Source organism: Ursus arctos, unplaced genomic scaffold, assembly GCF_023065955.2.
Source record: "Ursus arctos isolate Adak ecotype North America unplaced genomic scaffold, UrsArc2.0 scaffold_14, whole genome shotgun sequence".
Classification (NCBI taxonomy): domain Eukaryota; kingdom Metazoa; phylum Chordata; class Mammalia; order Carnivora; family Ursidae; genus Ursus; species Ursus arctos.
The window spans coordinates 12,849,854-12,876,061 of NW_026622808.1; the positions used below are offsets into that span (position 1 = coordinate 12,849,854).

A 26,208-nucleotide genomic window follows, 5' to 3' on the forward strand; every position below is an offset into this window, starting at 1 on the left:
TGCTGTCTGCCCGTGACCTAGTTCCTTCGCTCCCTCCGTTCATTTACTTTTACGGTGATGAATAAATGAACTCGCTGGCGCCTGACAGCAGGGCACAGGTCCTCGCGAGGTGCGGACGCGCCGGGCGACTGCTGGGCTGCGCGGCCGCCTGCAGCGCTGACCCCACAACCGCATCTGCAGCGGCGGGGACGCCCAGCTAGCTCTTCCCCTGAGCCTCTCCTCCCGGGAGACGAGCTCCGCGGGGGCAGCCGAGACGCGGGCCAGGAAACGGGCACCGCCGCCTCGCGTGACCCCGCACCTGGCGTGGCCTCCACCCACCGTTGACCCCGCGCGCCACTTCCGACCTGAGCTCAAACAAGGAAGCCCAGCCGCGCCTGCGCCCCGCGGTGCCTAGCTCGGAGTGCCCGAGCGCGAGCGCGCACGCACGCACGCACGCACACACGCACACCAGCACGCCCGCTCGCGATTCGGCCGCGCGCTCCCCTCCGCCGGGCGGGGCCGGCGCGCGGGACTCCACTTCCCAGCGCGCTCCGCGGCGACGCTGGTAGCTGCGGAGGAGCAAGGCCGCCGTGCGGCGGTACCGCACGCAGGCGCGCACGCAGGCACGCACTCCGGCGGGCGCACCCCTGGCCCCGCCCCCGGAGGCCCCGTGCGGGAGCGCGCCCGGGCGTGCGCAGGGCGGCGGCGCGGGCGCGGGGGCGCGCGGTGACCGTTGGCGCTGAGGGGAGGAGGCAGCGCGGCCGCCGCCGTTGCGCAGATCCGGGCCGCGGCTGTGGGGAGGGCGCCGGGGCCGGTGACCTTCCGGAGGCGGGAGCGAGCCAGGGGGCCCGGGACGCCGAGCGCCGCCGCCATGAACAACTCGGGCGCCGACGAGATCGGGTGAGGACGCGCCGGCCTGCGCCGCCGCCGCCCAGACGCCGCCCCGGCCCCCGTCAAGGTCACGCCGGCGGGCCGCGCTGGGGCCGGCGGCCTGGGGGTCCGGGGACCCTCGCCGGGGCCGCCGGGGTCGGGGGGCGGCGAGCGGGAGCCTGGGAGTCCGGCGTCCCGCCGCTTCCTGGCCGGGACGGCCCTGGGAGGGCCCGGGGGGGGGCGGACGCAGCCGCTTCCTGGCCGAGGGGGACCCGGCACGGGAACCGGGCGGTGTGGGGGGGGCGGTCAGGGCGTCCCCGCCGCCGCCGCCGCGCCCGAGTTTCCCGCTGGGGGATCGGGAGCGGGGACCCTGGCGGTCCGGGGCGTGTTGTCCGCCCCCGCGGCTGGATTTCTGGCTGGGGGACCCCGAGCGGAGCCCGGGGAGGGTCCGGGCGCACCCCCGCTGCTTCCTGTCCGAGGAGGACCCGGAACGGGAGCCTGGGGGCTCTGGGACGCCTTGTGTCCCTCGGCGCTTGGACTTCTCGCGGGGGGGACCTCGAGCGGAAAGCGGAGGGTTGTGGGGCGCCCCGGGCGCCTGGGTGCCGGTGTCCCACCTGGGGCTCCCGGGGCTCCCCCAGCCCGCGCACTAACTTGGCGGAGAGGCGCACGTGGCGGCCCCGGTCCCGGACGTGCCAGTTCTGCGGCCGCGCAACTTCTTCCACCCCGCCGTCGGGGCGGCGGCTTGCCCCGTTGCCACTCTTAACCCTTCCCGAAGTGCGAAGAAAAGGAAGGTGCGCGGACTCAGGGCCCGAGGGCCAAGGTCACGTGGGACCGGCCCCCGAGCCGAGCCGTAGCCAGAGCGCTGGGCGCACCGACCGTCCGATGGGGGGGTCTGCAACTGGAGTACCTTCCGGCTCAGCCCCCTCGAGCCCACCAATAGACGCGTTGAAAAGAAAGAAGAAAGATACCTCCAGTGGGTGGACAGAAAAGGCTCGCTTCCTCGGGCTCTCTCCTTGACCGGAGCGGAGCTTTTCTCTGTAATTATAGCCTTGTCTAGTGCTAAAGGAGCCTGAGATGTGAGCAAGTGATCCCAGAGGAGCTAGGAAATCCATTTCTGCCCTAGTTGAGGGGTTTGGTCTAGTTTTCTTTGCAGAGAGCGGCTCCTAGGCTATCGGCATGGTTTTACGGTTACATTTTTCTGTGCAGTTTGGGGCTGGGTGTCTGTGGTCTGGTGTACGCTTCTCAGTGCCCTTAGCTTTGAAGAGACGCAGTGTGTCTGCTCGAGTGCTTAATTTGGTAAGTCATTGTTTGCGGGGTATGACTGGCCCCACAGGGCTTCCAGCTCCACGTTACTCCTGTGGACATAAATGCCTTTTGTGGGCTTTGTCTCTCAAAACCCCACACCATAGAGGACTGGGAAGAGGACCCTTAACTTCTGGTCTGATTTGTGTTAAAAAGCATGTCCAGGGACTGCAAGACGGTGAGTTCTTTGTGTTACATGGGTGAAAAGTTGCAGCACTTCTGATGGGAAACTAGGGTATAGGGAGAAAGTGCTCCAGAAGTGGGGCTGAGCCTGACAGGAGAGTCTGCGGGCCTGCCACATCCCCATGGTGCTGGCCTTCCAGAATGCAACCACATACCGCCCAGGGTGGGGGTCTTCAGGCTTGGGGCTGCTTCTTTCTCTCAGCAGGGAGAGCAGAAAAAGGTTAGGAGGAAAGGGAGCCTGGAGACCCCTGAGGTGTGCTGCGAGGATCCAAGCCTGGGGCTGCAGAGGCAACTTGGGGACGCTGTGGAGCTAGCAGCAGGACGGGTTCGGGGACCCTTCCTGGCCACGTTCTCCTCCCCACTCTTGCATATCCACCCGGATCGCCTGGGATTTAAAGCTGTACAGGTGTCCCAGAACCCTTTAATTGCTTTGCAGGTAGAACTCTGTTGCTAAAAACCGTCGGCCAGTTTCTGTTTTACGTAGGATCCTTGTTTCTGTTCCATTGATGACGGAGTCCAGGGTCCACTTTATCTCCTCGCTCTCGTTGGCTGTCCTCGTACAGTGCGGGTGACTCCCCTGGGCTCCCCAACGAAGGGCCGTCTTGCAGTTTCCTGTGAGCGGGCCACGGTTGCCTACGCTGGGGTGGTTACCATGTGGGGGTGAGCGTGGCACTGAGTTCCAGATCATGGCAGATTTAGCAGGATGTGGCAGGTCCGAGTGATCTCTGACGACGTCCGCCTTCATTTCCAGTCTCCTTTGCGTTGGTCTTTGGTCAGCCTCGTCTGAGTGACTCCTGAAGGAGCGCTTGCCAGGCGGGAAGGGCTGCTCCCCTTTCCCTAACATGAACCCTCATGTAGGGGTGCAGGGGCAAGGCCTCAGCAAGTGTGTGGATGCATGGGGTGCCATCCAATGGGGGTGTGTTCTCCTGAGTTTGAGTCTTCCAAGGGAGAGCTTCACCAAGTCGTGGCTGTACCCGAGCCGGCTCAGCGGTCCCTGTGAAGTCTGGCGGGAGAGAGGAAGTTGGCCGAGACCGGTGGTTTTAGTTAGTGTTTTCATCGTTCTGATTGTCACTATCAGCCAGAGCAGCGGGAGGGCTGGGTCTTGAGGGCAGAGGGCTGATAGGAGCAGCAGTGTCACGTGTGGCCCTGTGTAGCAGGTGTGTAACAGGCTGATAGCCTCCCTTGGGGCCAGCGACCAGGGGTACAGGCACTCACCTTGGGGGGGGGGGGTCTCTCGGTTCCGACTCTGGAACTGGCACCGGCTCAAGCCTTACGGAGATCAGACCCCCGGTCTTTTGGTAGGCCTCCAAAGGCGCCTGGCACCTTGTTGGTGCTCACAGGTGCAGGGGGCGGGCTGGCTCCTGTTAGGCCGGAGGCGTCTTGTTCCACCAGCCTGTAGGGCAGCCGGCTTGTGTTGTGGAACCGGAGAGAGGCTTGAGGAAGATTTTATCGGGCGCGTGTTCTGTGGGTAAGGCAGGGCCAACTGGACACCCTCGCGGGGGGAATCCCGGGGAAAGGAGGGGCTCCTCAGAGAGAAAGTGAGGCAGCATGCGGGTCACTTTGAGAGAAGGTGCAGGGAGGCGGCACGAGTCCATGGCTGCTGGAGCTTGAAGCATGGAAAGCGGGTGACCCCACCTGTCCCAGCGGCCCAGCAGTCCCATCAGTCCCCGGGGTGCTGACAGGGTGAGGCCAGAGGCCTGGGCCTGGAAGAGTGGGGACTTGTTAAATGCCTGTTTTCACTGAGTGCCCAGGAGGTGGGAGGGGCCCTAATGGCTTGGTTCAGAGAGGTCCTGAGTGGGGAAGGGGCTGCTTCTTGCAGTGGAGAGGGTGATGGAGACCTCTGGGGGTAGAAGCTAGTGTTGCTTCTCTTTTGCATTTTGGAGCAGAGTCTCCCTAGCAGTGCTGACATTTGGGGCACCCTGGGCCCTGCGGGGGCTGAGTAGCATCCCTGACCCCCACCCACTCGGTACTAGGAGAACCCCCGGTTGTGACAATGACACATGTCCCCAGATATCGCCCAGTATCCTCTGGCAAATGAGACACCTGTTTGGGGACATCTGCTCTTTTCGGCCTGGTTCCCAAGGCGTCCCTGCCACTTGCTCCCGTGGCTTAGGATTTGTCGGCTGTAGCAGGAACTAGTTTGACGCCTGTAAGGTTGATGGTGCCCTGGTTGACTTCTGTTTTCGGCGTTGGCAGTGGGTTGAGCACCTTCACCAGGTGATGTGCCTGCCCTGCTCGCAGAAACTCCCCCAGAGTGCTTCCCTGCTGATACCCTTCCTAGAGCCCCTGCTGGGAGCTGTACTGGAACTTTCTGCCCCAAGTCAAACCCTTCTCTCTGCAGGACAGACCGAGGCTTAGAAGGGCAGGAGGCTTGGCCAAGGTCACCGGTAGGACGAGCCAGAGCTTGGAGTTCCATGCTCCTGGTGAGCCAGTACAGGCCTTGCAGGGAATGGCGGGGATCGGGGCCAGGCCCGACTGTACGTTGCACCACTGTCGCCTTCACGGGGTGACTGTACTTTCACACGGTGTCACACTGTCTCAGAATCGTGAGTAGTGTCTTCCGCAGGTTACGTGTTTGATTGAGGCTCTTGCCTGGTACCAGGGAGTGGTGGGGAACACTGGTCCTGTCTGGGGGAGCGCAGGTGGAGGGGCTCACAGTGGGAGTCTGTGGGTGTCGGGAGTTCATGCCAGGCACTGGGGCATCCTGGGATTTTCTCTTGCATGTGTTGCTCGACCCGCACAGTGGTCTGGGAGGGGGTGATCTCACCTTGCTGGCAGGAGGGAAGCCTGAGCTGCTGAGGGAAGGGCCTGCACAGGCAGGCTTTGGGGTAAGGCCTGAGCCCCAACAGTTGCTTCCCGGACTTTGTCTATTGCTGTGAAAGGGCCCTGAAGTGGGGTGGCTCCCTGGCTCCTGGGCCAGCGCTGTGTGTTCCTCCTAGAGCTGCTTGCTTCCCTGCAGGGAAACAAGGACGTACTTAGGGGGACAAGGTCCCAGGGTGACTTCACTGGAGGGGCAGGAAGGTGCAGAGGCTCTACATCGTGTGTACTTTAAGCAGAAAGAGCCATTTCCTAAACAACCATGGTTGGTCCCAGGTCCTGTGCTGCTTGCCCTCCAGAGTCAGACTCTGCCCCACTGCTGCCTTACTGGTGGCCGCCTCACCAGGCAAGCTGGCACTTTCTGAAGCCTGCACGCATGCTGTGAGGGGGCAGAGCCTGCGGTGGCTGGCTGGGGCCAGGGGAAGCCGCTGAAGGTCTGCTCTCTGGCACCAGTACCGTGTGGCTGCCCTAAAGTACACAGAGCAAGAGCGGCGTGGTCCTCCAGAGCGGGGTTCCATCCCAGCGGGTGGGGGAGGGGAGAGGTAACCAGAGCTGGGTGCCCCCAGTTACTTCTGCAGAGCCCCTTCCAAGAGGAAGTCACCAGCACCTGCTGTCAAGGTGCAGGCCCTGGGAGCCACCTCTCCTGGGCCCTCCTGGTAGTGGCATTGCCCGTTCCCCCTCAGGAACCTGACTCTGGGTCACCTGGCAGGGCTCGATGGAGCCAGGGGGTCCCTGTTGGTTTGTGGGGTTCGGGGACTGGGGGGGCTGACTGTCAGTTTCAGCTGAATCATGACTCTTGCACCCTTAAGAGCAGGGAAGGGCTGGAGGGGGAAGCACGCAGTCAGCTCTCCCCTTAATCTGCAGAATCCCATCAACGCCGGAGATGGACACAGTGCCCTGTGAGACCATCTGGGTGCCGCTGGACAGGTGGCAGGGCGAGCAGCCCCCCACTCTGTGTCAGGCGTGCACATAATCTCTGTTGACTAGCGATGGTTTTGCTGCCCAGGCAGCGATGGAGCTGTTCCTGGCTGCTTCTGCCAAAGCCCTGTGGTTTCTGGGGCTCAGAGGTTGGGGCTTTGTGCTGGGGCTCTGGAGGGGGCCTCCCAGGACCTTGGGAACCTTGTGGCTCCTGTGTGTGGACTGGGGAAAGTGCGCCCTTGGAGTGGGAGGAGAGGAAATGGGAACAGGGAGAGCAGCTAGCCCGGTGCTGTCTGGAGGCTTGGGGCTCTCCATCCTGATGGACGGGGAGCCTGCAAAGGTGTCCCCTGGTGTGTAGCTCAGAGAGCCTAGGGCCAGGGGAGAGGGAGATCCTGCTGTTCCCTCAGTAGTGAAAATCTCTCATAGCTTAGGACTTTAACTTCAGACTTGCGGAACATTGCAGAAGAGTAAGCAGAGTGGCTGGATACTCTTTTCCCTGCTCACTCAGCAGTGGCTGACATCTTGCCCTGTTTGTGGGTGCCCCTCCCAGACGCCGTGTGCATCTCGGGTGAAGTACTGGGGAGTGAGCGGGGCCCCGTGACCCTTCACGTGGACCCTTGGGTGTGTGCTGTTTTGTAACGAGAGCCTCTGAAATCAGTGCAGCACAAGGAGGGCCCAGATGATGGAGTGAGGGTGCAGCGCGGATAGCTTTTTGCTGTCCAACCCACAGGGCAGAGTCCAGCCTTGTCAGTTGTGCGGGTGATGGTGCTTCTGGTCTTTTCTCCTTCATGCCAGATTGTGAAATTGAAACAAGGGCTGAAGCCTGGACTGGTCAGACGAGTTCCTTCCTCCATAGGTGGGTGGGTGGCAGAGGATTGGGTTGCTTGGAAGGATACCTGTTTATGACCTTACTGTTTTGGTTGGATGCATGCTAACTAGAAGCTGGTATTTGTCTCCGTGAATTAGGTTTTGTGTTTTGAGAATGCTTGAGATCTCTTTTTCCTGCATGAATTTGCTTTTCCACAGCGAACCCTTGTTCATTCCTGTGTGGAAGGGGTGGGCAGACACGCAGCTCCTCAGCGGTGCCAGCCGGCCTTGGGGCCTTCAGTCATCCGCTCTGCGCCCCTACTGGGTGCCAGGCCCTGCGGGGGCGGGGCCTGAGGCACAGCTCGCTCGCTGGCGGCAGCGCCCTGGGTGGCCGCGGAGGCCCGCTCCCCCGGGATTGTTGGGAGGCCGGAGGATGCCTGGCCTGACTCTGAAGGGGTGTGTAGGAGACACGAGTTTCAGTTAATGAGGCCTAGACGGGAGCCTCTCTCTGCTGCTCGATGAGACTTGTCCTTACAGAAGGGCCTGCCCCTACCGTGGTGGCCTGTTTGTGGCCATTCTGAGGACGGCAGAGGGTACCCGTCTGGTGGTGGGGACAGTATTTCTCACACACCAAATTCAAAATGCCCCTCCTCAGAGAAAAGGCTGGAGTGGGACCAAGCCCCTGACAGTCCCGCCGCCTGTTGGAGGCATTTTGCCAGGGGCTGGCACGCTGGAGCTCAAGTCCCTGGATGGAGCAGGGGTGACAGGCGCACTGGCTACCTCGACGGGGTCTGTCCTGGGGTGGAGGACAGGTCACCCCTGTTGCTCAGGGGCAGGAGTGCCATCACCCTTGCGGGGGTCATCTTTTCTTCAAGCTGACTGTGGTGTGGTCGGCTGCAGACAACGGGACTGCAGGACCCTTAGTCTCAGACGGGGACTGAGCCTCGGCCACATGCTGGCATCTGAAGCCCTTGCCAGTTAGCGTCCAGGTCCCAGTCTGCATATGACAGTGCTCATAGCCCCTTCCCCCGCCGCCTCTGTCATACCCACCTTCCAAGCTGTGGGAGGTCTGAATGATGTTTGAGGGGCCCGTGCTTCTTAGAGATGCCAGTGAGCGTGGCACCAGTGAGGGCTGGAGTGGCCCTACCACACGGGCCCGCCTCCGGACCCGCTCCAGTGCCTCAGTTCACCTCAGGCCTCGCCAGTCCAGGGGAAGGGGAAGGGCTCTATGGGTTCTGAAACTGCCCTAGAGGTGTGCTGGGCAGAAGAGAGGCCGGTTGGCAACAGGGGCAACTGTGGGGTTCCTCTGAAAAGTTCTAATGTGTCTGCCTGAAAGGGCAGCCCAGGCTACCCTGGGGTGGGAGATGTGGGACGGGGCTCCAGTGCTGAGTCTGGAGCTCCAGGGACGTTCCAGTGATTTGTGGGTCTTTACTCATGACCATGTGGAAGGTACCGGAGGCTTTGTCCTGGAGCCCCCGTCATTCTATTTTGTTGCATGTGCTTTTCAGACCTTGACTTCTAAGTCCACAGTGTTTGCAAGAGCACTGGGGAAGTATGCCCCATAACCCCACCCCAAAGCCCCTGTGGTTTGGGGGCTCCTGTCAGTCTGTTTGCAAGGTCTCGTTTTCTCCCTGCGCACGTGTGGCTCTGGACATGTGTTCACTTGCATGTTTAACAGTCACCCCCACCGTCTTGGCAGATCTCAGAGTCATTTATTGCTTCCACAGCTGACGAGGCCGGGCGGTGGTTGAGGCGGACATGTGTCAGTGCCTTGACCTCGACACAAGGCAGCATGTCTGCACCGGCTTCTTGTAGAGTCCCGCCTTGGGATGGGGTGGCTGAGGTGAGAACTGTCTTGACGCTAAGTGGTTCCTTGTTGGATTGCAGGAAGCTCTTCGTGGGCGGTCTGGACTGGAGCACTACGCAAGGTAGGTGGTGGGGACCGGCCCGCGTGCCAGGCACCGCGTGCAGGCTTGTGACCTTGGTCTGCAGGTTGTGTGCACTCATCGCTCGCTCTTACCTTGGGTTGTCTGTTTGTTTTAATTCTTGATTGATTTATTGTCTTGAATTCTGGGGAGGAGGGGCGCTTGACTGGGGGCTGTCCTGATGTCTCACCAGAGTTACGGGAGGGGTACGGAGGGCAGGAGACTGTTGGTGTGTGGCGTGTGGAGGCCTGGAGGCTTGCTGGCGCAGCCCCTGAGCTCAGGCTTGAGGAGGAAGCAGCCAGTGGTTGCTGGCATTCCGATGGTCACCTTGCCTTCCCTCAGACTTCACTGTTCCCAGTACCTGTGGCCGCGGCCATTGTCAGTTGCACCCTTTCTAATTCGTGTGAACACATAATGTGTCTGTGTCTGCAATACCCCGTCCATTCCCGTGGGTCTCCTGTCCTTGACCATCTTCCACACAAATGCACACCCACACCACCATGCCCCCCTCTCCCAGTCAGTTGACAAGCCAGCTTACAAGTTGCTGGTTCCACACTTTCCAGGTCAGGCTGAAGAACTAGGAGCATGTGTGCCTGTGTGCTTGACACACCAGCTCTGAGCCAGTGCTTAATACTCTGGTGTGTGTGTTTGTGTTTTTGTCCCAATCTCTGAGCAGAGACTCTACGCAGCTACTTTTCCCAATATGGAGAAGTCGTAGACTGTGTGATCATGAAAGATAAAACCACCAACCAGTCTCGAGGCTTTGGGTTTGTCAAATTTAAAGACCCAAACTGTGTGGGGACGGTGCTGGCCAGCAGACCACACACACTAGACGGCCGAAACGTAAGTGTCCTTCCCTGGAGTCCGCTTGCTCCTGTCCCTCCGTCCCTGCCACGCGCCACCCCGTCAGCTTGCCTCTGCCGCCGGGCCTCGGTGGACGTGCACGTGAAGGAGCGTTTTAGCGGGGTGCACTTTCAGAGGGTTGCGGCTCTGGGCTTAGGCTGGATGGGGCAGTAGGGCCTGGATTTGGGATGAATCGACTGGGGGCATGGGCTTGTTTGCTCTGCTGACACCTTTTCTAGAGAAAGTAGCTTCATATTTACAGCTGACTTGTTTGAAACTTCTGCAGATTGACCCAAAGCCATGCACGCCTCGAGGGATGCAGCCAGAGAGGACACGGCCCAAGGAAGGATGGGTAAGAGGCCGGGCTGGGTGGGGCCTCTCCACGTGCGCCACGGCCCCAGCAGGAAGGAAATACGTGCCTGGATCTGGTGGTTTTGCTCGCTACCGTTGAGAGCAGCGGAGATGTTCTGGTTTGCTGTCTGAGCACCAAAGCACTGCTCGGATTTGTCTAGTGGTGTATTTACTTGTAGCCAAGAATGTTCTTACTCGTCTGCCTTGAAAACCAGAAAAGGACCTCCACACCTGTTTGTGATCAGTTTGAGTTCCATTTTCTCTGCCATGGCGGCTCCCAGCCTGCCCCGGGGGGGCGGGTGTCAGAGCACCCTCTGCCCCTGCCCCCCACACCTTTCTGCTTGCTGGCTGCTCCCTTCCAGGTGCTGCAGCTCACAGGCAAGGGCCCAGCTGGCCCTGTCCGAGAGCCTGGTTGCTGGTTGTTGGAACAGCTGGTTCGGAAATTCGCCCGTGTGGCGGCTCCTCGGGGGTTCTCTGTGAGCTGTGGGTGGCCCCTGATGCTTGGCCAGTTGGAGCAGACCCATCCTCTGTCCATCACCCATCCCTCCCCTTCCCCAACCCAGCAGGTCTCAGAGAAGACCATCATCCAGGACGCCTTTGTCCTAGCAGGAGGGCCTGGCCAGAGCTGGGCTGGAGGCAGGGCAGATGTCTGGGCCAGGGCCCGAGAACCTGCATTTCTAGCAGGATCCAACTGCTGCTGGCACACAGGGCCTTCAGACCCTTGGAACAGTTTTTATTTTCCCAGTTTTTCGTTGGGAAACTTTTTGGGAACTTGACAGAACACTCAGAAGAGTGATACATCAAACCCCTAGACACGTTGCCTAGGTTCATCAGTTGTTAATATTTTCCTTGTTATCTGTGTTTGCATCCCATCTCTGCCTGTGTCCACTCCTAAGTTCTGGAGCGTGTGTCTCCTAAAAGCATGTTCTCATACACAGCGGCCACCCCCACAGCGGGAATGTCGGCAGTGGCCCCTGGCACCACCTGTGCCCAGACAGTGCTCCTGCGGCCCTGGGGTCACTTCTCAGGGGGCTTTCGTAGCTCTTCTCTTCAGACTGGAATCCCAGCCACGTTCAGGTTCCATTTGGTTGCTCGTGTCCTTTAGTCTCTTAGCAGCTTTACTGAGGCAGAGCACCCCTACGTGTACCCGTGAGACTCTCTCCCGCCCCAGAGCTCAGCGGCATTGGTCCAGAGCCTTTGGGACAACGGAGCCCGGAAGCCCCTTGGACAGGAAGGACAGGGGGTGCGAGGAGTGCAGTGAGGGGGGAGGCAGCATCCCAGGAGCGGGAGCTGAGGTTCTGGTCCTCCTCTGCGCACAAGCGTCAACAAGCTTGGGTGAGCGTTTCCCTCCGAGGTGAGACCCTCCCCGCCGAGGGTGGGATCATTGGGTTCAGGTGAGGTGAGCGAGAACTTCCCATAGTCCTTTTTTTGTTACCCGCTGCAAACCTGAAAAAACTGCTAGTTTTCACCGTTATGGCTGCCAAACCCAGAGTCCCTCCTTTGAGGTCGTAGAGCTCTGTGCTCTCTAGTTGTTATAACTCCGGATGCTTGGACACAGGACCCACCCCGTGCTCTGCACGTGCCCCTGTGCCTGACCCCGAGTCGCCACAGGTCTCTGTAGGAAAATGAAAGGAGAGTTAGATATTTGCTGATTGTGGTTCTCTTTAGTGGGTTTTTGGAGTGTTTTGGTCTGGCTTTTAGCTGGGTCTTAAAACCAGTGCAGCGTGCATCACATACTCACCATGGGGAGTGTTGTGAGGGCTCCCCACGCAGACTAACCGTTTTTTCCTTCTTAAAACAGCAGAAAGGACCCAGGAGCGATAACAGTAAATCAAATAAGATATTTGTCGGTGGGATTCCTCACAATTGTGGTGAGACAGAGCTCAGGGAATACTTCAAGAAATTCGGAGTGGTGAGTTGTCCCTGCCCCAGAGCACGGCGGGTCAGGGTGGGAGTGGTAGAGCCAGATGTCCGTGGAGGTCAAGCCTGGCAGCTCTCTCCTCTGGGCCTGTGTCTTCCCCAAAGCAAGCCAGAGTCCAGGAGAGGGTTTACTGCTTTTTTAGGCAGACGAAAGCTCTCCAGGCCCATCTCCTGGAAGGCCCTTTGGGTTGGTTGTGAGCGCCGTGGTGTAAAGCGCTAGGTGGTGTCAGGGAGAAGCAGGGTTTGGCTTGGCTGTGGGAGCCAGCCTGCTGTCTCGTCACAGGAGGGAATGTTCTAGCCCAGGTCCCCCGAGCAGCAGTGCAGACCCCGCTGGCCTGGAACCGGTGTTGCCCGGCTCTGGCAGCTCACACCGTCCGCCGGGCTGCCGGGCACTCACTCTCTGGCTAGGCGTCGTGAGAGTTTTGGACCTGTCACCTCTCAGTGTTTCCTGAGAAAGTGACAGCCGACCTTCTCCCAAGGCTGGTTTTGTTTCTGGAAGAGGCTGAAATCTTTTAGAATCTTATGGGGGTTTAGAGTTACTTGGGCTCCTGCAGGAAACTCCGTTGTAGTAGGGAAGACCGGCTAGCAAGTAAGCTCATGTGGGGGGCCATCCCAGTCATTGGAGGCAAAGGCACGGTGTCACCCCGGGTTCCCACCGGGTCACACACCCTGTTGGTGGGACCGCTGGTCTGTCGGGGGGCGGGGGGCTGAGCATGCCGAGGGCCTGGGCCAGGAATGAGGAGCGCCAGAGCACATGGTGACGTGTGCTCAGTGAGCCAGGGCCCCCAGAGGGCTGCTTGCTGGCTGGACATGTACCAGGAGTGCCGAGCTGCGTGCGGGTCAGATGGGTGGTCTTGGAGTGTGTGGCTGAGCACCAGAGCTCTGGGTCCTCCTGTCCCAGCCTCTGAGCCTTGGGCTTTGTCTGTGAATGGAAGGGCGCACTATGGTTCTCCCAGCTCTCACCTCCCCAGCTGGAGTGTGGGGCTCCCCGTGAGCACTTGGGGCAGGGGCAGCATGCACTTCCCTTGGCCTCCTTTGGGTCCCGTGAGTCTCAGGCATCAAACCCCATAAGGCCGGCCTTTTGCCTCAGGACTTTCCCGAGGAGTGTCTGGAGATGTTCCCAAGCTGTCATTTAACTCAGGAGTTTTGTGGTAGCCAGATGTGCCCGTGGCTGCCCGTGGCACCCGGGTTCTCGAACGCTCGTCTCTCTTGCAGGTCACAGAAGTGGTTATGATCTACGACGCAGAGAAGCAGAGGCCTCGAGGTAAAAGAGATGGAGTTTGTCCTTGACCTGCCCCCTTCAGATGGCAAACTATTTCACAATTAGGTGGTGGTGGTAGCGAGCATTGCCTCAGAGAAGGATGATTTGGAGACACGATTAAAACGTAGGCCCTTCCTGTGCAGCCCCAGCCTGTCTGCTTCCCAAGGTCAGACGTCACAGGGTTTTTTTGGCTCGTTCTTTTGAAGTTTTTACAACGTGACATGAATTTTGATATGGTTTCTGTTTTTAAATGTGTACTGAAAGCTTGGTGCTTTTTTCGAAGGGTGCACTTGTCACACAGGGCTGCGTCCCGCTTGGAGTCCCTGCCCAGGCCGGTCTCGTCCCGCGGCGTCAGGCTAGGTCTGCCCCAGCTCGGCTTGAACGTGGACTTCCCTTTATCCGTCCCAGGCTTCCCCTGTTTTTCTTGTTTCTTGTTCCCCCGAGACCGTGGGGCAGCGGGAGGAGGGTGAGGAGCCGCCTCAGCGCACCCCTGTGGCGTTCGGGAGCTGCCCGCGCTCGCACGTCCTGATGGGTTTGTGGGGCTGGGACGGCGGGCACCTGGTTTCCGTGCCCTTTTTTATTATTATTATTTATTTTTGTTTTTATTTAAAAAATTTTTTTTGTGGCTGCTGCTGTTTGTGCCCGGCCGTATGTTTTGGTGCATCCACCGCTTTTGGACCGGCTGTGTGAGCTGCCCTGGCAGTCTGGGCGCCGTGCAGCCCCTGCCCCAGCCCCGTCGGAGGCCCCCCTAGCGCACAGAGCCGGCGCCGCCGCAGCATGCGCCCGCCATGCTGGAGAATAGTTTGCCATTTGAACTTCCATCCTTCTCTTCCTCCATGATAAGTGACGTATCCTCACTTCATGTCGATTAAGCTGTTAAGTCTTAGCTTAACTTTAACGTAGCGTACATGCTTAGTGACGTACTTAAGTGTCTCATAGTGAAGTACAGTAACGTTAAGTAAGTTGTTTTTCCTTTTCTCTCTGTGAATTGTTTGTGATTAACGATATCTCTTTAGATTTCTCTTCTCCAGGTGCTAAATTATATCACACAGGTACAGGCCAGTCCCGCAGTCAGAGGAGGGAACGGGCTTTGCTCCAGTGGGGTGTAAACGAAGTTTCAGTGTGTTTCTGTCCGCTTCCTCAGTGGTGATGTCGCCTCTTGACAGACAGACGCACCCCTAGACGCCCCGCCCCGGGCTCCTTACCCAAGACTCACCGCCTCTTGCGCTATAACGGACCACCGGGCCCTGTGGTTGCAAACACTCCTGCACTTGGAGAAAATGTTAACTTTTTAACATGCTGTTCATCACCCATGTTGTGTTCTACCATTTGCCTCCGGTCTTGTGAAACTTCAGGACATGGGAATCCTGACGGCTGCTCTTAGAGTCCTACCCCCCAGTCAGCCCCCGAGGCCTCGCCCTGGGCCCGGGGAGCACGCCAGGCCGCTGTGGGCTGGGGATGCAGGCAGGAGGAGCTGGCGGGGAGGGCACTTCGGCCTTGACTTTGGGGCTCATGTTCCCGTGGGGGGCTCACAATGTCCTCCACGTCAGGTCCCTGCGAGCACGAGGCCAGCAGAGGGTGGGAGCGACAGCAGGAGCCCCCGGTGGGCTGGGGGCGTCCCAGAGAGCTCATCCTGCTCTCTCCCCTTCCCAGGTCTTTTCCAGGGCTCCGCCTCCCTCCTCCCCCTCGGCCAATCTAAGACCATGTCCCTGTCCCTGACCCGAGGGTTCTGCATGTGTCTCACTGGGGACAGTGAAGCCCTGACCTCGCCCCTCGCCCTGGCCGCTGCCTTTGCTCGCCTCACACCTTCCTCTTTGGCATCCCCCCCGCCACTCCCCTCCCCCAGCTCCAGCTTCTGTCTCCTTCTGTGTGTCTTGTCATTGTTCTGCTGCCGTGACCCCGCTCCTCGCGCGCCGTGTGCAGATTCTTGCGTAAGTGTGTGCATAGTCACACTCAGACACACGCGTGTGCAGAGACACATCAGAAGCCGCCTGAGTCCCGGTGTCCCTCCCTGCTAGGCTGTCATCTCCAAGTTTCTGAGCTGTCTTCTCCCCCCCACACATCCCAAGGTTTTACCTACAGTCTTCCCACACAGCCCAGCTTCTGCAGCCTCAGCGTCCCTCTCCCGTCAGCTTGAGAGGCCTTGGGCTTGGCTGCTGCTTCCCGACGCCCCCTCCCTGCCCGCTCCGCACCGCAGGCCTGACCTGGGCTCTTTGCACCGGCCACGTGACGCTCAGTTGCTCTGCCCCCCTCCGCACCCCATGCCCTTCTTGAGCCCAGTCTGGGCTCTCAGCCCTTCCCCTCACCCGTCCTTTGTTCTTCGGGGTCCTTCTGGCAGCTGTCTGCCGCACGCGTCCTTTTGTGCTTAGAGCAGATGGGCCCCGGGGGAGACAGTGCAGTCGACTGAGGACCAGACATGCCACATTAGCTGGGCGGTCACACTCACCCAGACCAACCAAACTTCGTTTATACTGCCACTTTCTTGTGTTTGGGAAATGCTAAATTTTTTTTCCCTTTAAAATTCTCTTTTCGATGGTATGGTGCCTCTTGCTCTTGCTGCTGACAGCAGAGTTGGACCTGCTGGAACCCGTTGTGGCCTGTATCTCTGTGTATTTATTTACATAGATATGTACAGATAGATACCTGTATACAGACGTATGTTACTTTGACAGGACTCCTTGGGCTTACCCAACAGTGTTGGATAAGCTTAGCGAGGCACTAACTGTGTAGAGACCGTACTTCTGTTTAACGCGCTAGAACGATATATGGCTGCTGTCAGCACTAGTTGCAAAGCAAATTGCAAGCCGAGGGGGAGAATCTTGGGTTTCAGAAAAGCAGCCGCGCACCCACGGCACACACCCCGCCCGAGGCAGCGCCCGCGACCCGCGGTCCCCTCCGCGGGGTGCTCTGGCACACACCGGGTGCACCGGGCTCGCGCGTGGGCCCAGCCCTCGCCTTTCTCCTGTCCAGGCCGCCCTCTCTCTGAGGCCAGCCCCTGGGGGTTCCCACCGTGTCTTCACGCGGAACCCTGCCTCCATCGCCGGCTCGGGCCCCGCCCTGCAGCCTCACACACTGCGCTTCCCTGAAACCCTCGGGCGACCCCTCGGCCCGGCCCTGATACTGTTCATCATCCTGTTTTGTGTCACAACGCCCTGCTACCTTGATTCACTCTTCGTCGTTGGCTAGGTTTTGGATTTATTACTTTCGAGGACGAACAATCAGTGGACCAGGCTGTCAACATGCATTTTCACGACATCATGGGCAAAAAAGTGTGTAGTTGTAGTTTTATTTTACCTTAAGACCAAACCAAGTCTTAGGCAACTTAGGGATTTCACTGGAAACGATAATTCCGGAACAGAAAGAGGGCCGGGCGAGCCGCCCTGGGTTATTGTGCTGTGTGGGCTCGGGCCTCCTCCTGCAGAAGCAAGGGGCCCATCCTACCCGAGGGGTTCTGTCCGCGGCATGGCGTCTCCCGTCTCGCCGGCTCTGCTCCCGGAGCCCCTCGCTCGGGATCACATGGGACCGGTGGGTGGGGTGGCCCCCCGGCCGAGGGGCACGGTCTGTGGGGGCCTCCTGGGCTGGCCTCCAGTGAAATTGCAGGTTGCCTCAGGCTTGGTTTCAGTGACCACTCCTTCAGATGTCTGTCCTGCACTCCATTTGCCTCCTGCCGCCCCCGATGTGTGGTGGGCAGCGGACCGTTGACAACAGGTTCCGCGTCAAACTGAAAGAGACGTAAACATCCTGAAGGATTGGTTCTTTTTACTTGGGTCACTTACTGTGGAACTCCGGTCCCGACCACATGCTCTCGGTAGTACTTAACTCCATGCAGTCAAGTGACCTCTGGTGTCATCTTCATACTGTGTTGCTGCCGCGGAGACGGCCGGCTCAGAATGGGGCCCCTGCTCGTTTGACTGGGGCCCCAGAGCTCTTGGGGAGGTTCACTCTAAAATGAATCGCTGGTAGAAATTCTGCAGTGGGATCTCTTAGAGTCAGTGAGAGGCTTTGGGTCCGCATTTCTGCAGGATTCCTGTGCCCGCCCTTCTGCAGCCTGCTCGCCCACCCTGGCGGCCGGCGGGTGTCACGCGGGCGGCGTTCCCTAGTTCCCTTTGACGTGTCCTGCCCTCGGGACGGGACCACGGCTGTTTTTGTCCATCATGATACTGCGGAGGGACTAAGGCACCACGAGTTCCTGCCTCTCCAGCACTCCCACCCCAGCCCCACAGCCGCTCCCTGAAAGTTGATAAACACAGCGGCGTGGAGCTATTTTTACATAGAGGTGGTGAGGTTTCGTTGCGGGCTTAATTAATTCCATTTGAACCTCAGCAGCAGACACAAATCTCGCTCCGACGTTCATTGAAGCTTTTAGTTTAAAATTAGCATGCAGATTTCAAGGACGCATGCCAGTTATGAACACAAGTTCAAAGGAGTCCACGTTCAGTATTTTAAGGTACTGTGACATTTAAAACTTGGAGGAAGCCTGGTCCTGCTCTAGGGGCAGAAAGGCTGCTAAGCGCACGGATCTGCTCCTATCTCCAGGCGGCCGGCCCCGCCCCGGTTTTGTAGGACGCATCGGTGTCTGAGTCTGGTCTGCACGGAGCACAGAGTGGAGACTGAGGTGGCTTCTCGGTATGGGGCTCGACTTCTAAAGTAAGGTGCACACGTGTGGGAACCTGGCTCCTGGCAGCAGCCCCCGGCTCGCCCTGTTCCCGTTGCCCGACCTTCACTGGTGGGCAGGCCACAGCAGCCTCTCGGTTCCTTGGTGGGGGTTCGTCCCCGTAAAGGGCTTGGGTCCCACTTCTAATTAAAACCAGAGTGCATCCGTGTTCTGATAGGAAGAGAGTAAAAAAAAAAAAAAAAAAATTTACAAGGGCTGCTTTGCCTTGTAAGCAGGAACCAAATTCCCTTAAGGAGAGTATGTGAAGACTCATTAATTCGAGCTCTTTGAAACGGGTCCCTTGGTCCTGCTGTCACATCGCCTTGAGCTAACGGGGATTTGTTCCTATCCTGGAGTGTCCTTGGGGCATCAGGAAGGTAGGGTCTTTGTGCCTCTGTCCCACTTCCTGTTTGTTCTCCAAAGGGAAGGGGTCTGAAGGCAGAACTGATGGAATTCTGCATACATAATGCTTAGCCCACCAGACTGTGAGACCCCAAGGATGACTCCAAGTGGATTTATTATCTCTTCCTTCTCGTTAAAATTCATCATTAAAAAAAAATTGGAGACTCAGTACTGAGGCAGCCCTGTAATTGGGGGTCTTTGAGTTGTCAGTCTGCCCACATCATAAAAGCTGCGTAGGGGAGGGGGCCTTCTGGCGGCCACAGCGCTTGGTGCAAGGAGGGCACGCACGCTCGCTCCCGCGGTGCAGCCCCTCCGAGTGCTGCGGATCCTGGCAACGTCCAAAAGAGGAAGGGTCCTGGGCTGCTGACCTAACACAGTATGAAGATTGCTTACTGATTCAAATGTCCATTTTATTGCATGTTTGTTTACTTTTTTTGTTAGATGTAATGTAAGATTCTCTTTATCACATCCATTCCCTCTGACATTATTTTGAGTTAATTGAGATTCTTTAAGCGTTAGCCTGGGGAAGGTAAGTCTTTATCTTCCATTAGACATTTTAAATAAAACACCTAAGTAGACCAACTGTGTTTCTCAGGTATGAGCTTAAAGCACAGGCTGGGTGGGCGGGCTCTGGAAAGGTCTGTGTGTCTGCCGGCCTGGCTCTGCCCAGCGGAGGTCCCTCCTCCACTCCCTCCTCCACCGTGGGGCTGGGGTGGCGTCCGGCTCCTGCCGCGCTGGGGCCCTGAGAGCCCGGGAAGAGGGCTGCGACTGTTTGGTCCTGGTCTCTGTGTCCCTGGGGTGACGAGGCCATCGAAGGAGAAAGCTGTCATTTCACCTTGACTGAAAGACCCTTGTCACACAAAACTGAGGGCTCTCGGCCTTCGGTCCGTGCTCTGCAGCGGGTAGGGCTTAACATGTCTTACGGTTACATCTGTTGTACCTGAGAAACATGTTTTAAGCAAAAAGAAAAAAAAAAAGAAAAAAAAAGAAAAGAAAAATCATAAATTTTTAAAGAAAAAAATACTGGCCTAAATAAGGTTTATAGTTAAGTATTTAGTTTTAAGTCATAATAAGATGCTAAGTGTAGTCGTAAGTTATTTGAGGGTGTGTCTGAAGGGAAGGGGGTCCAGGACCCTCGGCATCTCCCTAAACCAGAGCTTCATTTGTCTAGGTGGAAGTTAAACGGGCTGAGCCACGGGACAGCAAAAGCCAAGCGCCGGGACAGCCAGGTGCCAGTCAGTGGGGCAGCCGGGTCGTGCCCAATGCCGCCAATGGCTGGGCGGGCCAGCCCCCACCTACGTGGCAGCAAGGATACGGCCCGCAGGGTAAGGCTCCAGTACCCAGAACCGGTCGTGCCCCGCCCCCCCGCCCCGGCAGCCGTGTCACGGAGGCCTGCTTGGAGGCCAGGGTCCCAAGCCTGAGGGGCAGCAGCTCCCCATAGTCGCCCCCTTTTCCTGCAGACTCCCTGCAGAGGTGGGGCTCAGTGCTGGCTGGACAGGTGTGCAGGCCTTGAGGGAGTACATGACGGCAGAGGTGGGGCTTCCTCCCTGTCCAGCTGCAGGGTTGGCATGCAGAGCTGTGTGCTCATCCCAGGAGCCAGCACGTGGGCTCTGCTGGGAACCCTAGAGCCCCTGAACCAGAGGGGTGCTGTCCAGTCGGCCCACAGTTGAGAAAGGAGCTGGTTTCCACGTCCTCACCTGGTCCCCTGTGAGTGTGGTGTGACCCTCGGTGGTGTGCTTGGGCCACCTGTGTGAGGCCCCAGCTGTGGTTTGAGCACATGGGTCTCAGTGCAGGCAGCGGAGCTGCAGGAGTGTCCTCGCCCCACGCGCCGTGCTGTGGAGGAGGCCACATGCATCTAAGGGAGAGTTAGATGCCGCGTGCGGCCATGCGTGCTGTCCCTGTGGTCCGTGGCCGTGCCGGACAGTGCCTCTAGGGGAAGCCGGGAGGACCGGGTGGATGGTGGATCGTAGAGTCTGTCAGTGCCGCCATCGCCCCAGCAAGTGCTGCACCGTGGGAAACAGTTGTCAGTGAGGTTAGAGTGGGAAGCGGGCCTGGCCTGGCCATCTCAGAGGCTCAGATCAGATGCTTTAAGGGAGTCTGGGGGTTTTGTCCGGCTGGAAGGGGGCACAGAGTCCTGCCTCCTGGGCCTTCTGAATCTGCTCCTGCTCCCTGGGCTCTGGGCTGATGCTAGCTGGGCTGTCACGGCCTCCGCGAAGGGTCAGCAGAGTGGTTAAGGACAGCCTGGCAGAAGGGCTGAGGTTCCCAGGGCCCCCAGGACGGGATCTGGTAGCCTGTGCCTCCTTTAGAAGTGCAAAGAAGGGACGGTGTCCAAGGAGGGGCAAAAGGAGGCCAGGTGGGTCTGTCTGCACCCAGAGGCACCTGGCACGCCCCACCCCCACCTCCACACCACCCCACCAGCCAGCCAAAGCTTTCAGATTTGTCTTTTTTAAAATATTTTATCGCAAAATAAAACATAGGGGCTCCTGGGTGGATCAGTCAGTAAAGCGTCTGCCTTCGGCTAAGGGTCCTGGGGTTGAGTCCCGTGTCAGGCTCCCTGCTCAGTGGGGAGCCTGCTTCTCTCCTCCCCACCTGTGCTCTCTGTCACTCTCTCTCTCCCCCAAATAAATAAGTCTTTGCCGGGGAGGGGGGGCGGACACAGCCACAGGAGACCAGTTACTGAGACCAGAGCTCTTGCCCACTAGCACTTGACTGGTAGCCGGCCTGAGGCTCCCACCACCCAGCATAAGGTCAAGGTCCCACCCGTTCATTGGAGCCCCTAGTCTGTGGGTGTCCCCTTCACCCTTTCTGGTGGGTTCTGTCAAAGAGCCAGGGCCACCTGACCAGCAGGCTTCTCTTGGGGAGCCTTCCCCCATAGAAGCAGGACACGAGTGGCAGCCCTTTTCCCACACTCAGGTGCCTGTGTTCCTGACACCACGGGCTCCTCTGATGCCTTCCTCGGGGCCGGGACGTCCTCCCCGTGCCCGCAGCGCGGCAGGACGCCCAGCCCCTGGAGAGTGTTTCCAGGAGGGCTTTGCCAGCAGGGCGAGTGCTGCTGGGGGTGGGTCAGCTGTTAGGCTGGGACACGGACAGGACACCGACCGCCCTCTTTGTTTTCCTGTTTAGGAATGTGGGTTCCGGCAGGACAGGCAATTGGTAAGTCCTTATTTGTGGGCACCCAAGAGAGAACCGAATCTGAACTGGGGTGGGCCCCCGGGGGGCCTGGGCAGCTGGGAGCTATGTGCGCCACACCCTTTCCCCCTCACTCACCTCTGCGTCCTGTGTTCCAGGTGGCTATGGACCGCCGCCTGCAGGGAGAGGAGCTCCCCCACCGCCCCCACCATTCACCTCTTACATCGTGTCCACCCCTCCCGGAGGGTTCCCCCCTCCTCAGGGCTTCCCACAGGGCTACGGTGCCCCCCCACAGTTCAGTAAGTCCTGCGGGCCCCTGGAGGGGGGCTGGGGGCCCATCCCAAGATGATCCTTGCAGCTTGAGGCACGTGGCTGGGGTGCTGCCTGTCCTGGTCCCTCTGCTCGGAGGGCCGTGTGGGTGGCACATCTGTTTTGAGAGGGAAGTGTGCCCTCTCGCTGGGGCGTCTGGACCTGGTGTCGTAACTCGGCAGTGAGGGGCTTGAGTGTGTCAGGAGCTCTCGCCTGTGCTCGGCTCTGCGGTGGGGCACCTGGGCCTTGGGCAGCCAGCGCGCCTGCAAGGCTCTGTGCTAGCCCTTGGTAGAAAGGTGGCCGTGCGGCCACGCCTGGTGGCTAGGTCCTCAGCAGTGATGAGAAGCCCTTGCCTGACACACTGTGGCTGACTGCTGTCATTTCCACGTGCCACGTGGCCGGCCCAGACAGTCATCCCACAGTCTTGCTGGCAAGTGCTTGTGGGTCCGGGTGTGTTCTGTCGGAGTGCACCCCAGCTTGGGTCAGGCCGCTTGGCAGCCATGTGGCCCCTCATGGAACAGGTGTGCCTCTCCCTGGCCTGGACCACGTCTGATTTGAGTTCTAACCAGAAGACGGGTGGGTAGAAACAGGGGTGTCGAGCCCCAGGACGCAGTGGAAGGCTTGCTGTGGTGGAGGGCTGTGCTGCGTCTGGCAGGCGGGCTTTGTCCTTCTCAAGAGTACTGTCTGTGGGGTCCCTGCCTCACGCTCGGCCCCGGGCCCACCCTAGCTACGTCCCCAGGGCCTGGCCGCTCAGTGGGTTTCAGCAGGAAGTGGCCGTGCACTGTGTCTGTGGCTTTCTCTCCTGTTTGTGTGCAGGTTTTGGCTACGGGCCTCCACCCCCACCACCGGATCAGTTCGCCCCCCCGGGGGTCCCTCCTCCACCTGCGACTCCCGGGGCAGCACCTCTGGCCTTCCCTCCGCCTCCGTCACAGGCCGCCCCAGACATGAGCAAGCCTCCGACGGCCCAGCCAGACTTCCCCTATAGTCAGTACGGTGAGTTGGAGACCTGGCCCCGCCATCGCCTGCCTTCCTCCCCGCCAGCGGGAATGTGGCGGGAGGCCCGCTGTGCAGGGGCTGGTTGGACAGGGTCGAGCAAGATGGAAAGCAGGGTTTCGGTCTCTTGGGTTTTGGCCAGGGAGCTAGTCTTAGCAAAGCTTCGGTCGTGCAGCAGGTGTTCCAGGGCCTGTGGGTTTGGGAGCCCGGAGCTGTGACAGGGCCCCTAGGAGGATGACGCGAGGGCTTTTGGGGCACCCCTGGCGGGCCCTGTTCCTTGGTTGCCTCGTTTTCTTCTGAGCACGGGGCGGGCACCTCTGGGCCACATGGCTTCGTGGCTCTGGTCTGGGCGCACACTGGCTTGGGTGTTACCGTGGGCTTCACTCGAGGGGCTGCTCCTGGAGGAGGTGCTTCTGAGCCTGGGGTCTGCAGGGTGGCGACCGAGCCTGTGAGGGAGGAGGTCGTGTGAGGACAGGGTTGGGCCAGGTGTCCCGGATCAAGCAGGCCCTCATCTGGGGGTCTCCTGCCGCCTCTGCTGGGCCACGCGGGGGTGGGGGGGGGTTGCTGCCTGTCGCCAGGGCTCCCGGGGCTCCTGCAGGAGCCACAGCTTCAGCCCACGTTTCCTCGCCTGGGGCTCTGCCAGTCCCAGTTCGTTGCTCAAACTGTGTTTGGCCTAAGACCGCTGTGTCTGCAGTTGAAGCTGTTCTTGCCCTTGAATGCCATCCCTGGCCAGCTGCTCCCGGCAGCCCAGCATCATACAGGCTTGTCCCCCCTGGCGCCGTGCCCGGCAGCGGTCCCCAAGCCATGGGTTGTCAGCCCCCCACCCCCAGAGCAGGACATGTGGCGTCTGGCATGCGTGAGCAGCCCTGGGTGGGGGCGTGCTGACCGCCAGCGTGGCCCCGCCCCTCTGTGGAGGCTGCCCTGGGGTAGTCACCCTGGTCTCGTCTCTTGCCAGGCCTGGGTACCTATTCTCAAGACCCGTCAGGCTTCGGGCCCATACTTTGTTTACACCCTTATGGTCAGGCTGAGCAGTGATGTGGCCTAGGTAGGTGGCGCCTCCTCATCCACGACCCCCACTCCGCCTGCACCCGGGCAGCGGACGCCGCCTCTGCCGTCCTGGGCGGGGGTGGACCTGGCGGTGCCCTCGGGACGGGGCCCTTGCCGGGGCGAGGATCTCGACTGGCCCCAGGAGGTCTGCTTCTGTAGGGCAGCAGACATAGGCCCCCGTGCCTACGTGCACCTGCTGCTGGGGACCCGGGGCCCCCGGGACACACCTCCATCCCAGGTGTGCAGTCTGGTGCTGTTCCCCTTCCAGAGGCGCCTCCCCTGCCTTTTGAGGTCAGCAGGTGCAGGGTCTAGGTCCTGTGTGGAGGAGGGACCTGCCCGACCCAGGCAGTCTCTGCAGGCGTGGTGCCGTGAGTCACACCTGGTGTTGGGCACACAGTCTTTCCCTGCACCCGTCGGTTTTATGGAAGCTGCCAGGTTGGGTCAGTTCTGCAGAGAGGACTGTCTCGGGTCTGGCGGTCATCTGGGAGGGAGGCCTGGTGCTAGTCTGACATTTTCTTAAATTCTGGGGGCTGTGTCTGAGTTCCCTGTGCACTCCACTCAAAAATAAACTTTCTAGAAGCCCTTGGGCCACGGAGCCAGGCCAGGTACTCTTACGTCTCCAAGCTCAAAGGTTTCCAGTGGCTCAGAGGGGCCGCCGGGGCCCAGCCCCGGGTCCTTGGGAGTGGATGGGGAGGCAAGGCCGAGGATGAGGACGGATGGGACAGACCAGGGGGTCCTCGAGGTCTCTGAGTTGCTTTTCCTTCTGTGCAGAGACTGTGGTCAGGGTCCTGTGGGGGAGTAGGATGGGCTGTGTGCGTGTTGATCCCTCCTAGGCCGTCCGCGCAGAGCTGCCGTCCCTCCCGAGCTTACCGGGCTTTTTCCCTACAGGTTACGGACAGGACTTGGCTGGCTTTGGACAGGGCTTCTCAGACCCCAGCCAGCAGCCCCCCTCCTACGGGGGCCCCTCGGTGCCAGGCTCGGGGGGCCCCCCCGCCGGCGGCAGTGGCTTTGGACGAGGTCAGAACCACAACGTGCAAGGATTCCACCCGTACCGACGCTAGCCGGCCGGCGCCTTGTGGACGTCGGGGTGGCTGAGACCCAGGATTTAGAACTTGTGAACTCGTGACAATCACAAACTTGGCAGAAAAATAGCGACTCGACGGTGGGGGGAGGGGGGCGAGAGGCTTTTGGAGGCGGCTGTGGGTGTCTGGACTGAAGTTTTTAAATATATTTCTTTCTCTAACCCATCAGCACAATAAAAAAACGTCACTGGTTCAACAACAGGGTTTAAAAAAAAAATGTCTTCAGCTTTAATTCAAAAACTTCAGGTTTCTTTTTCTTCCTTTTTTTTGGAATTATTTTCCTGAGCCTTTTGTTTTACCGTATATTGTAAACTTTTATGTTAAAGAAAAAATATACATTTACAAATTGTGAGATTTTTAAGAGAAATTTTCTACGATGTATACTGGCTTATTTTTTAATTTAAAGCAGGGTTTCCGTCGGCACTGGTGGCAGTGAGGGGCATTCTCAGTGCCTCACTCCTGGCTTTGAGGGTTGGGGCTCGTTGGTCCAGAAACTCTGGGAGCTTACAGAAGTCTACTGAGCGTGTTTTGTTTTTTGTTTATTCCTTGCTTTTGTCGACTGACCTGCCTGCGCCGTCTGCAGGTGCGCGGTGGGGGCCGCGCCTGCCCAGCCTCTGCGGGCACCGCCCCGCGTCCGCCCCGGCAGCAGGGACAGGGAGGCTGTGTCAGCCGTTCTCCCACACACGTGGTTTCAGGGCGTCCCCACTGACCAGTTTGACCCTGGTTTGAATAAAGAGAAGTGCGTTTGGATTAGAAACCCACGTTGTGTCCTTTTATTCCCTCCCCGCTCTCGGCTGTGCGTCCCCAAGGGAAGACCTGCACTGGCCCTCAGCCTCCTCAGCGGTCTCAGGCATGCGCGGCCCGCTGGAGTGGGGAGCACAGGGCCCTACCACGGTGCGCCTAGGGTCTTGGCGTTGTAGTCGATGTGAATTTAAGATGGCCTGGGGCTGGGGGAGCCTGGTGAAAGCTGCAGATCCAGTGTGAAGGGGCCCAGGTTCCAGGCTCAGTGGCCGCTCGCTGAGCGCCGAGGGAGAGGTGCCTGGACAGATTTGGGTGGGGACTGGCCAGGCCTCCCCCATCCCATGGGAGTGACACCTGGATTGTGGTCTTGGGTAGGCCACTCACCTTTCCACAAACTGAGCTGTTGACGTGGATCGTGTGGGCATTGGGACACCCAGTTGAGGGCCGGCAGGAGGCAGCATGGTGGCCCAAGCCCCTAGAGCTTGGGTGGACGCCCCAGGGGCACCTGGTGGGGCCTGGCCATCCTAGCTAGGACCCCCAGCCGGGGGCAGGAGGTGGGGTGGGAATGAGCTCCAGCAACCCTCAGTGGCCACTCCCCTGCCTAACACACAGGGCCTGGCCAACAAGGTGTGTGCCGGGCCTTTCCAGCCCTGGGTATTCTGGATATTCCATTCC

General features: G+C 59.4%; 1 protein-coding gene across 8 annotated transcripts; it reads left to right on the top strand.

Annotated features, from left to right (window-relative positions):
• The first annotated feature begins 689 nt into the window (after window positions 1-689).
• Window positions 690-25,549, top strand: DAZAP1 (DAZ associated protein 1). 8 transcript variants are annotated; one of them, XM_026480910.4, is made up of 13 exons: window positions 690-879; window positions 8,764-8,804; window positions 9,478-9,644; window positions 9,931-9,996; window positions 11,797-11,907; window positions 13,131-13,179; window positions 16,363-16,445; window positions 19,404-19,557; window positions 21,356-21,385; window positions 21,520-21,660; window positions 22,487-22,663; window positions 23,619-23,708; window positions 24,599-24,696. In XM_026480910.4, the coding sequence occupies exons 1-12, from the start codon at window positions 851-853 to the stop codon at window positions 23,696-23,698; spliced, it is 1,128 nt and encodes a 375-aa protein (XP_026336695.1). In that variant the 5' UTR covers window positions 690-850; the 3' UTR covers window positions 23,699-23,708; window positions 24,599-24,696. The 8 variants fall into 8 exon arrangements, with proteins under 8 accessions (XP_026336695.1, XP_026336693.1, XP_026336692.1 ...); XM_048226985.2 differs by lacking the exon at window positions 690-879 and adding an exon at window positions 5,945-6,925; XM_026480908.4 differs by lacking the exon at window positions 23,619-23,708 and having other exon boundaries at window positions 691-879; window positions 11,800-11,907; window positions 24,599-25,549.
• The last annotated feature ends 659 nt before the right edge of the window (window positions 25,550-26,208 follow it).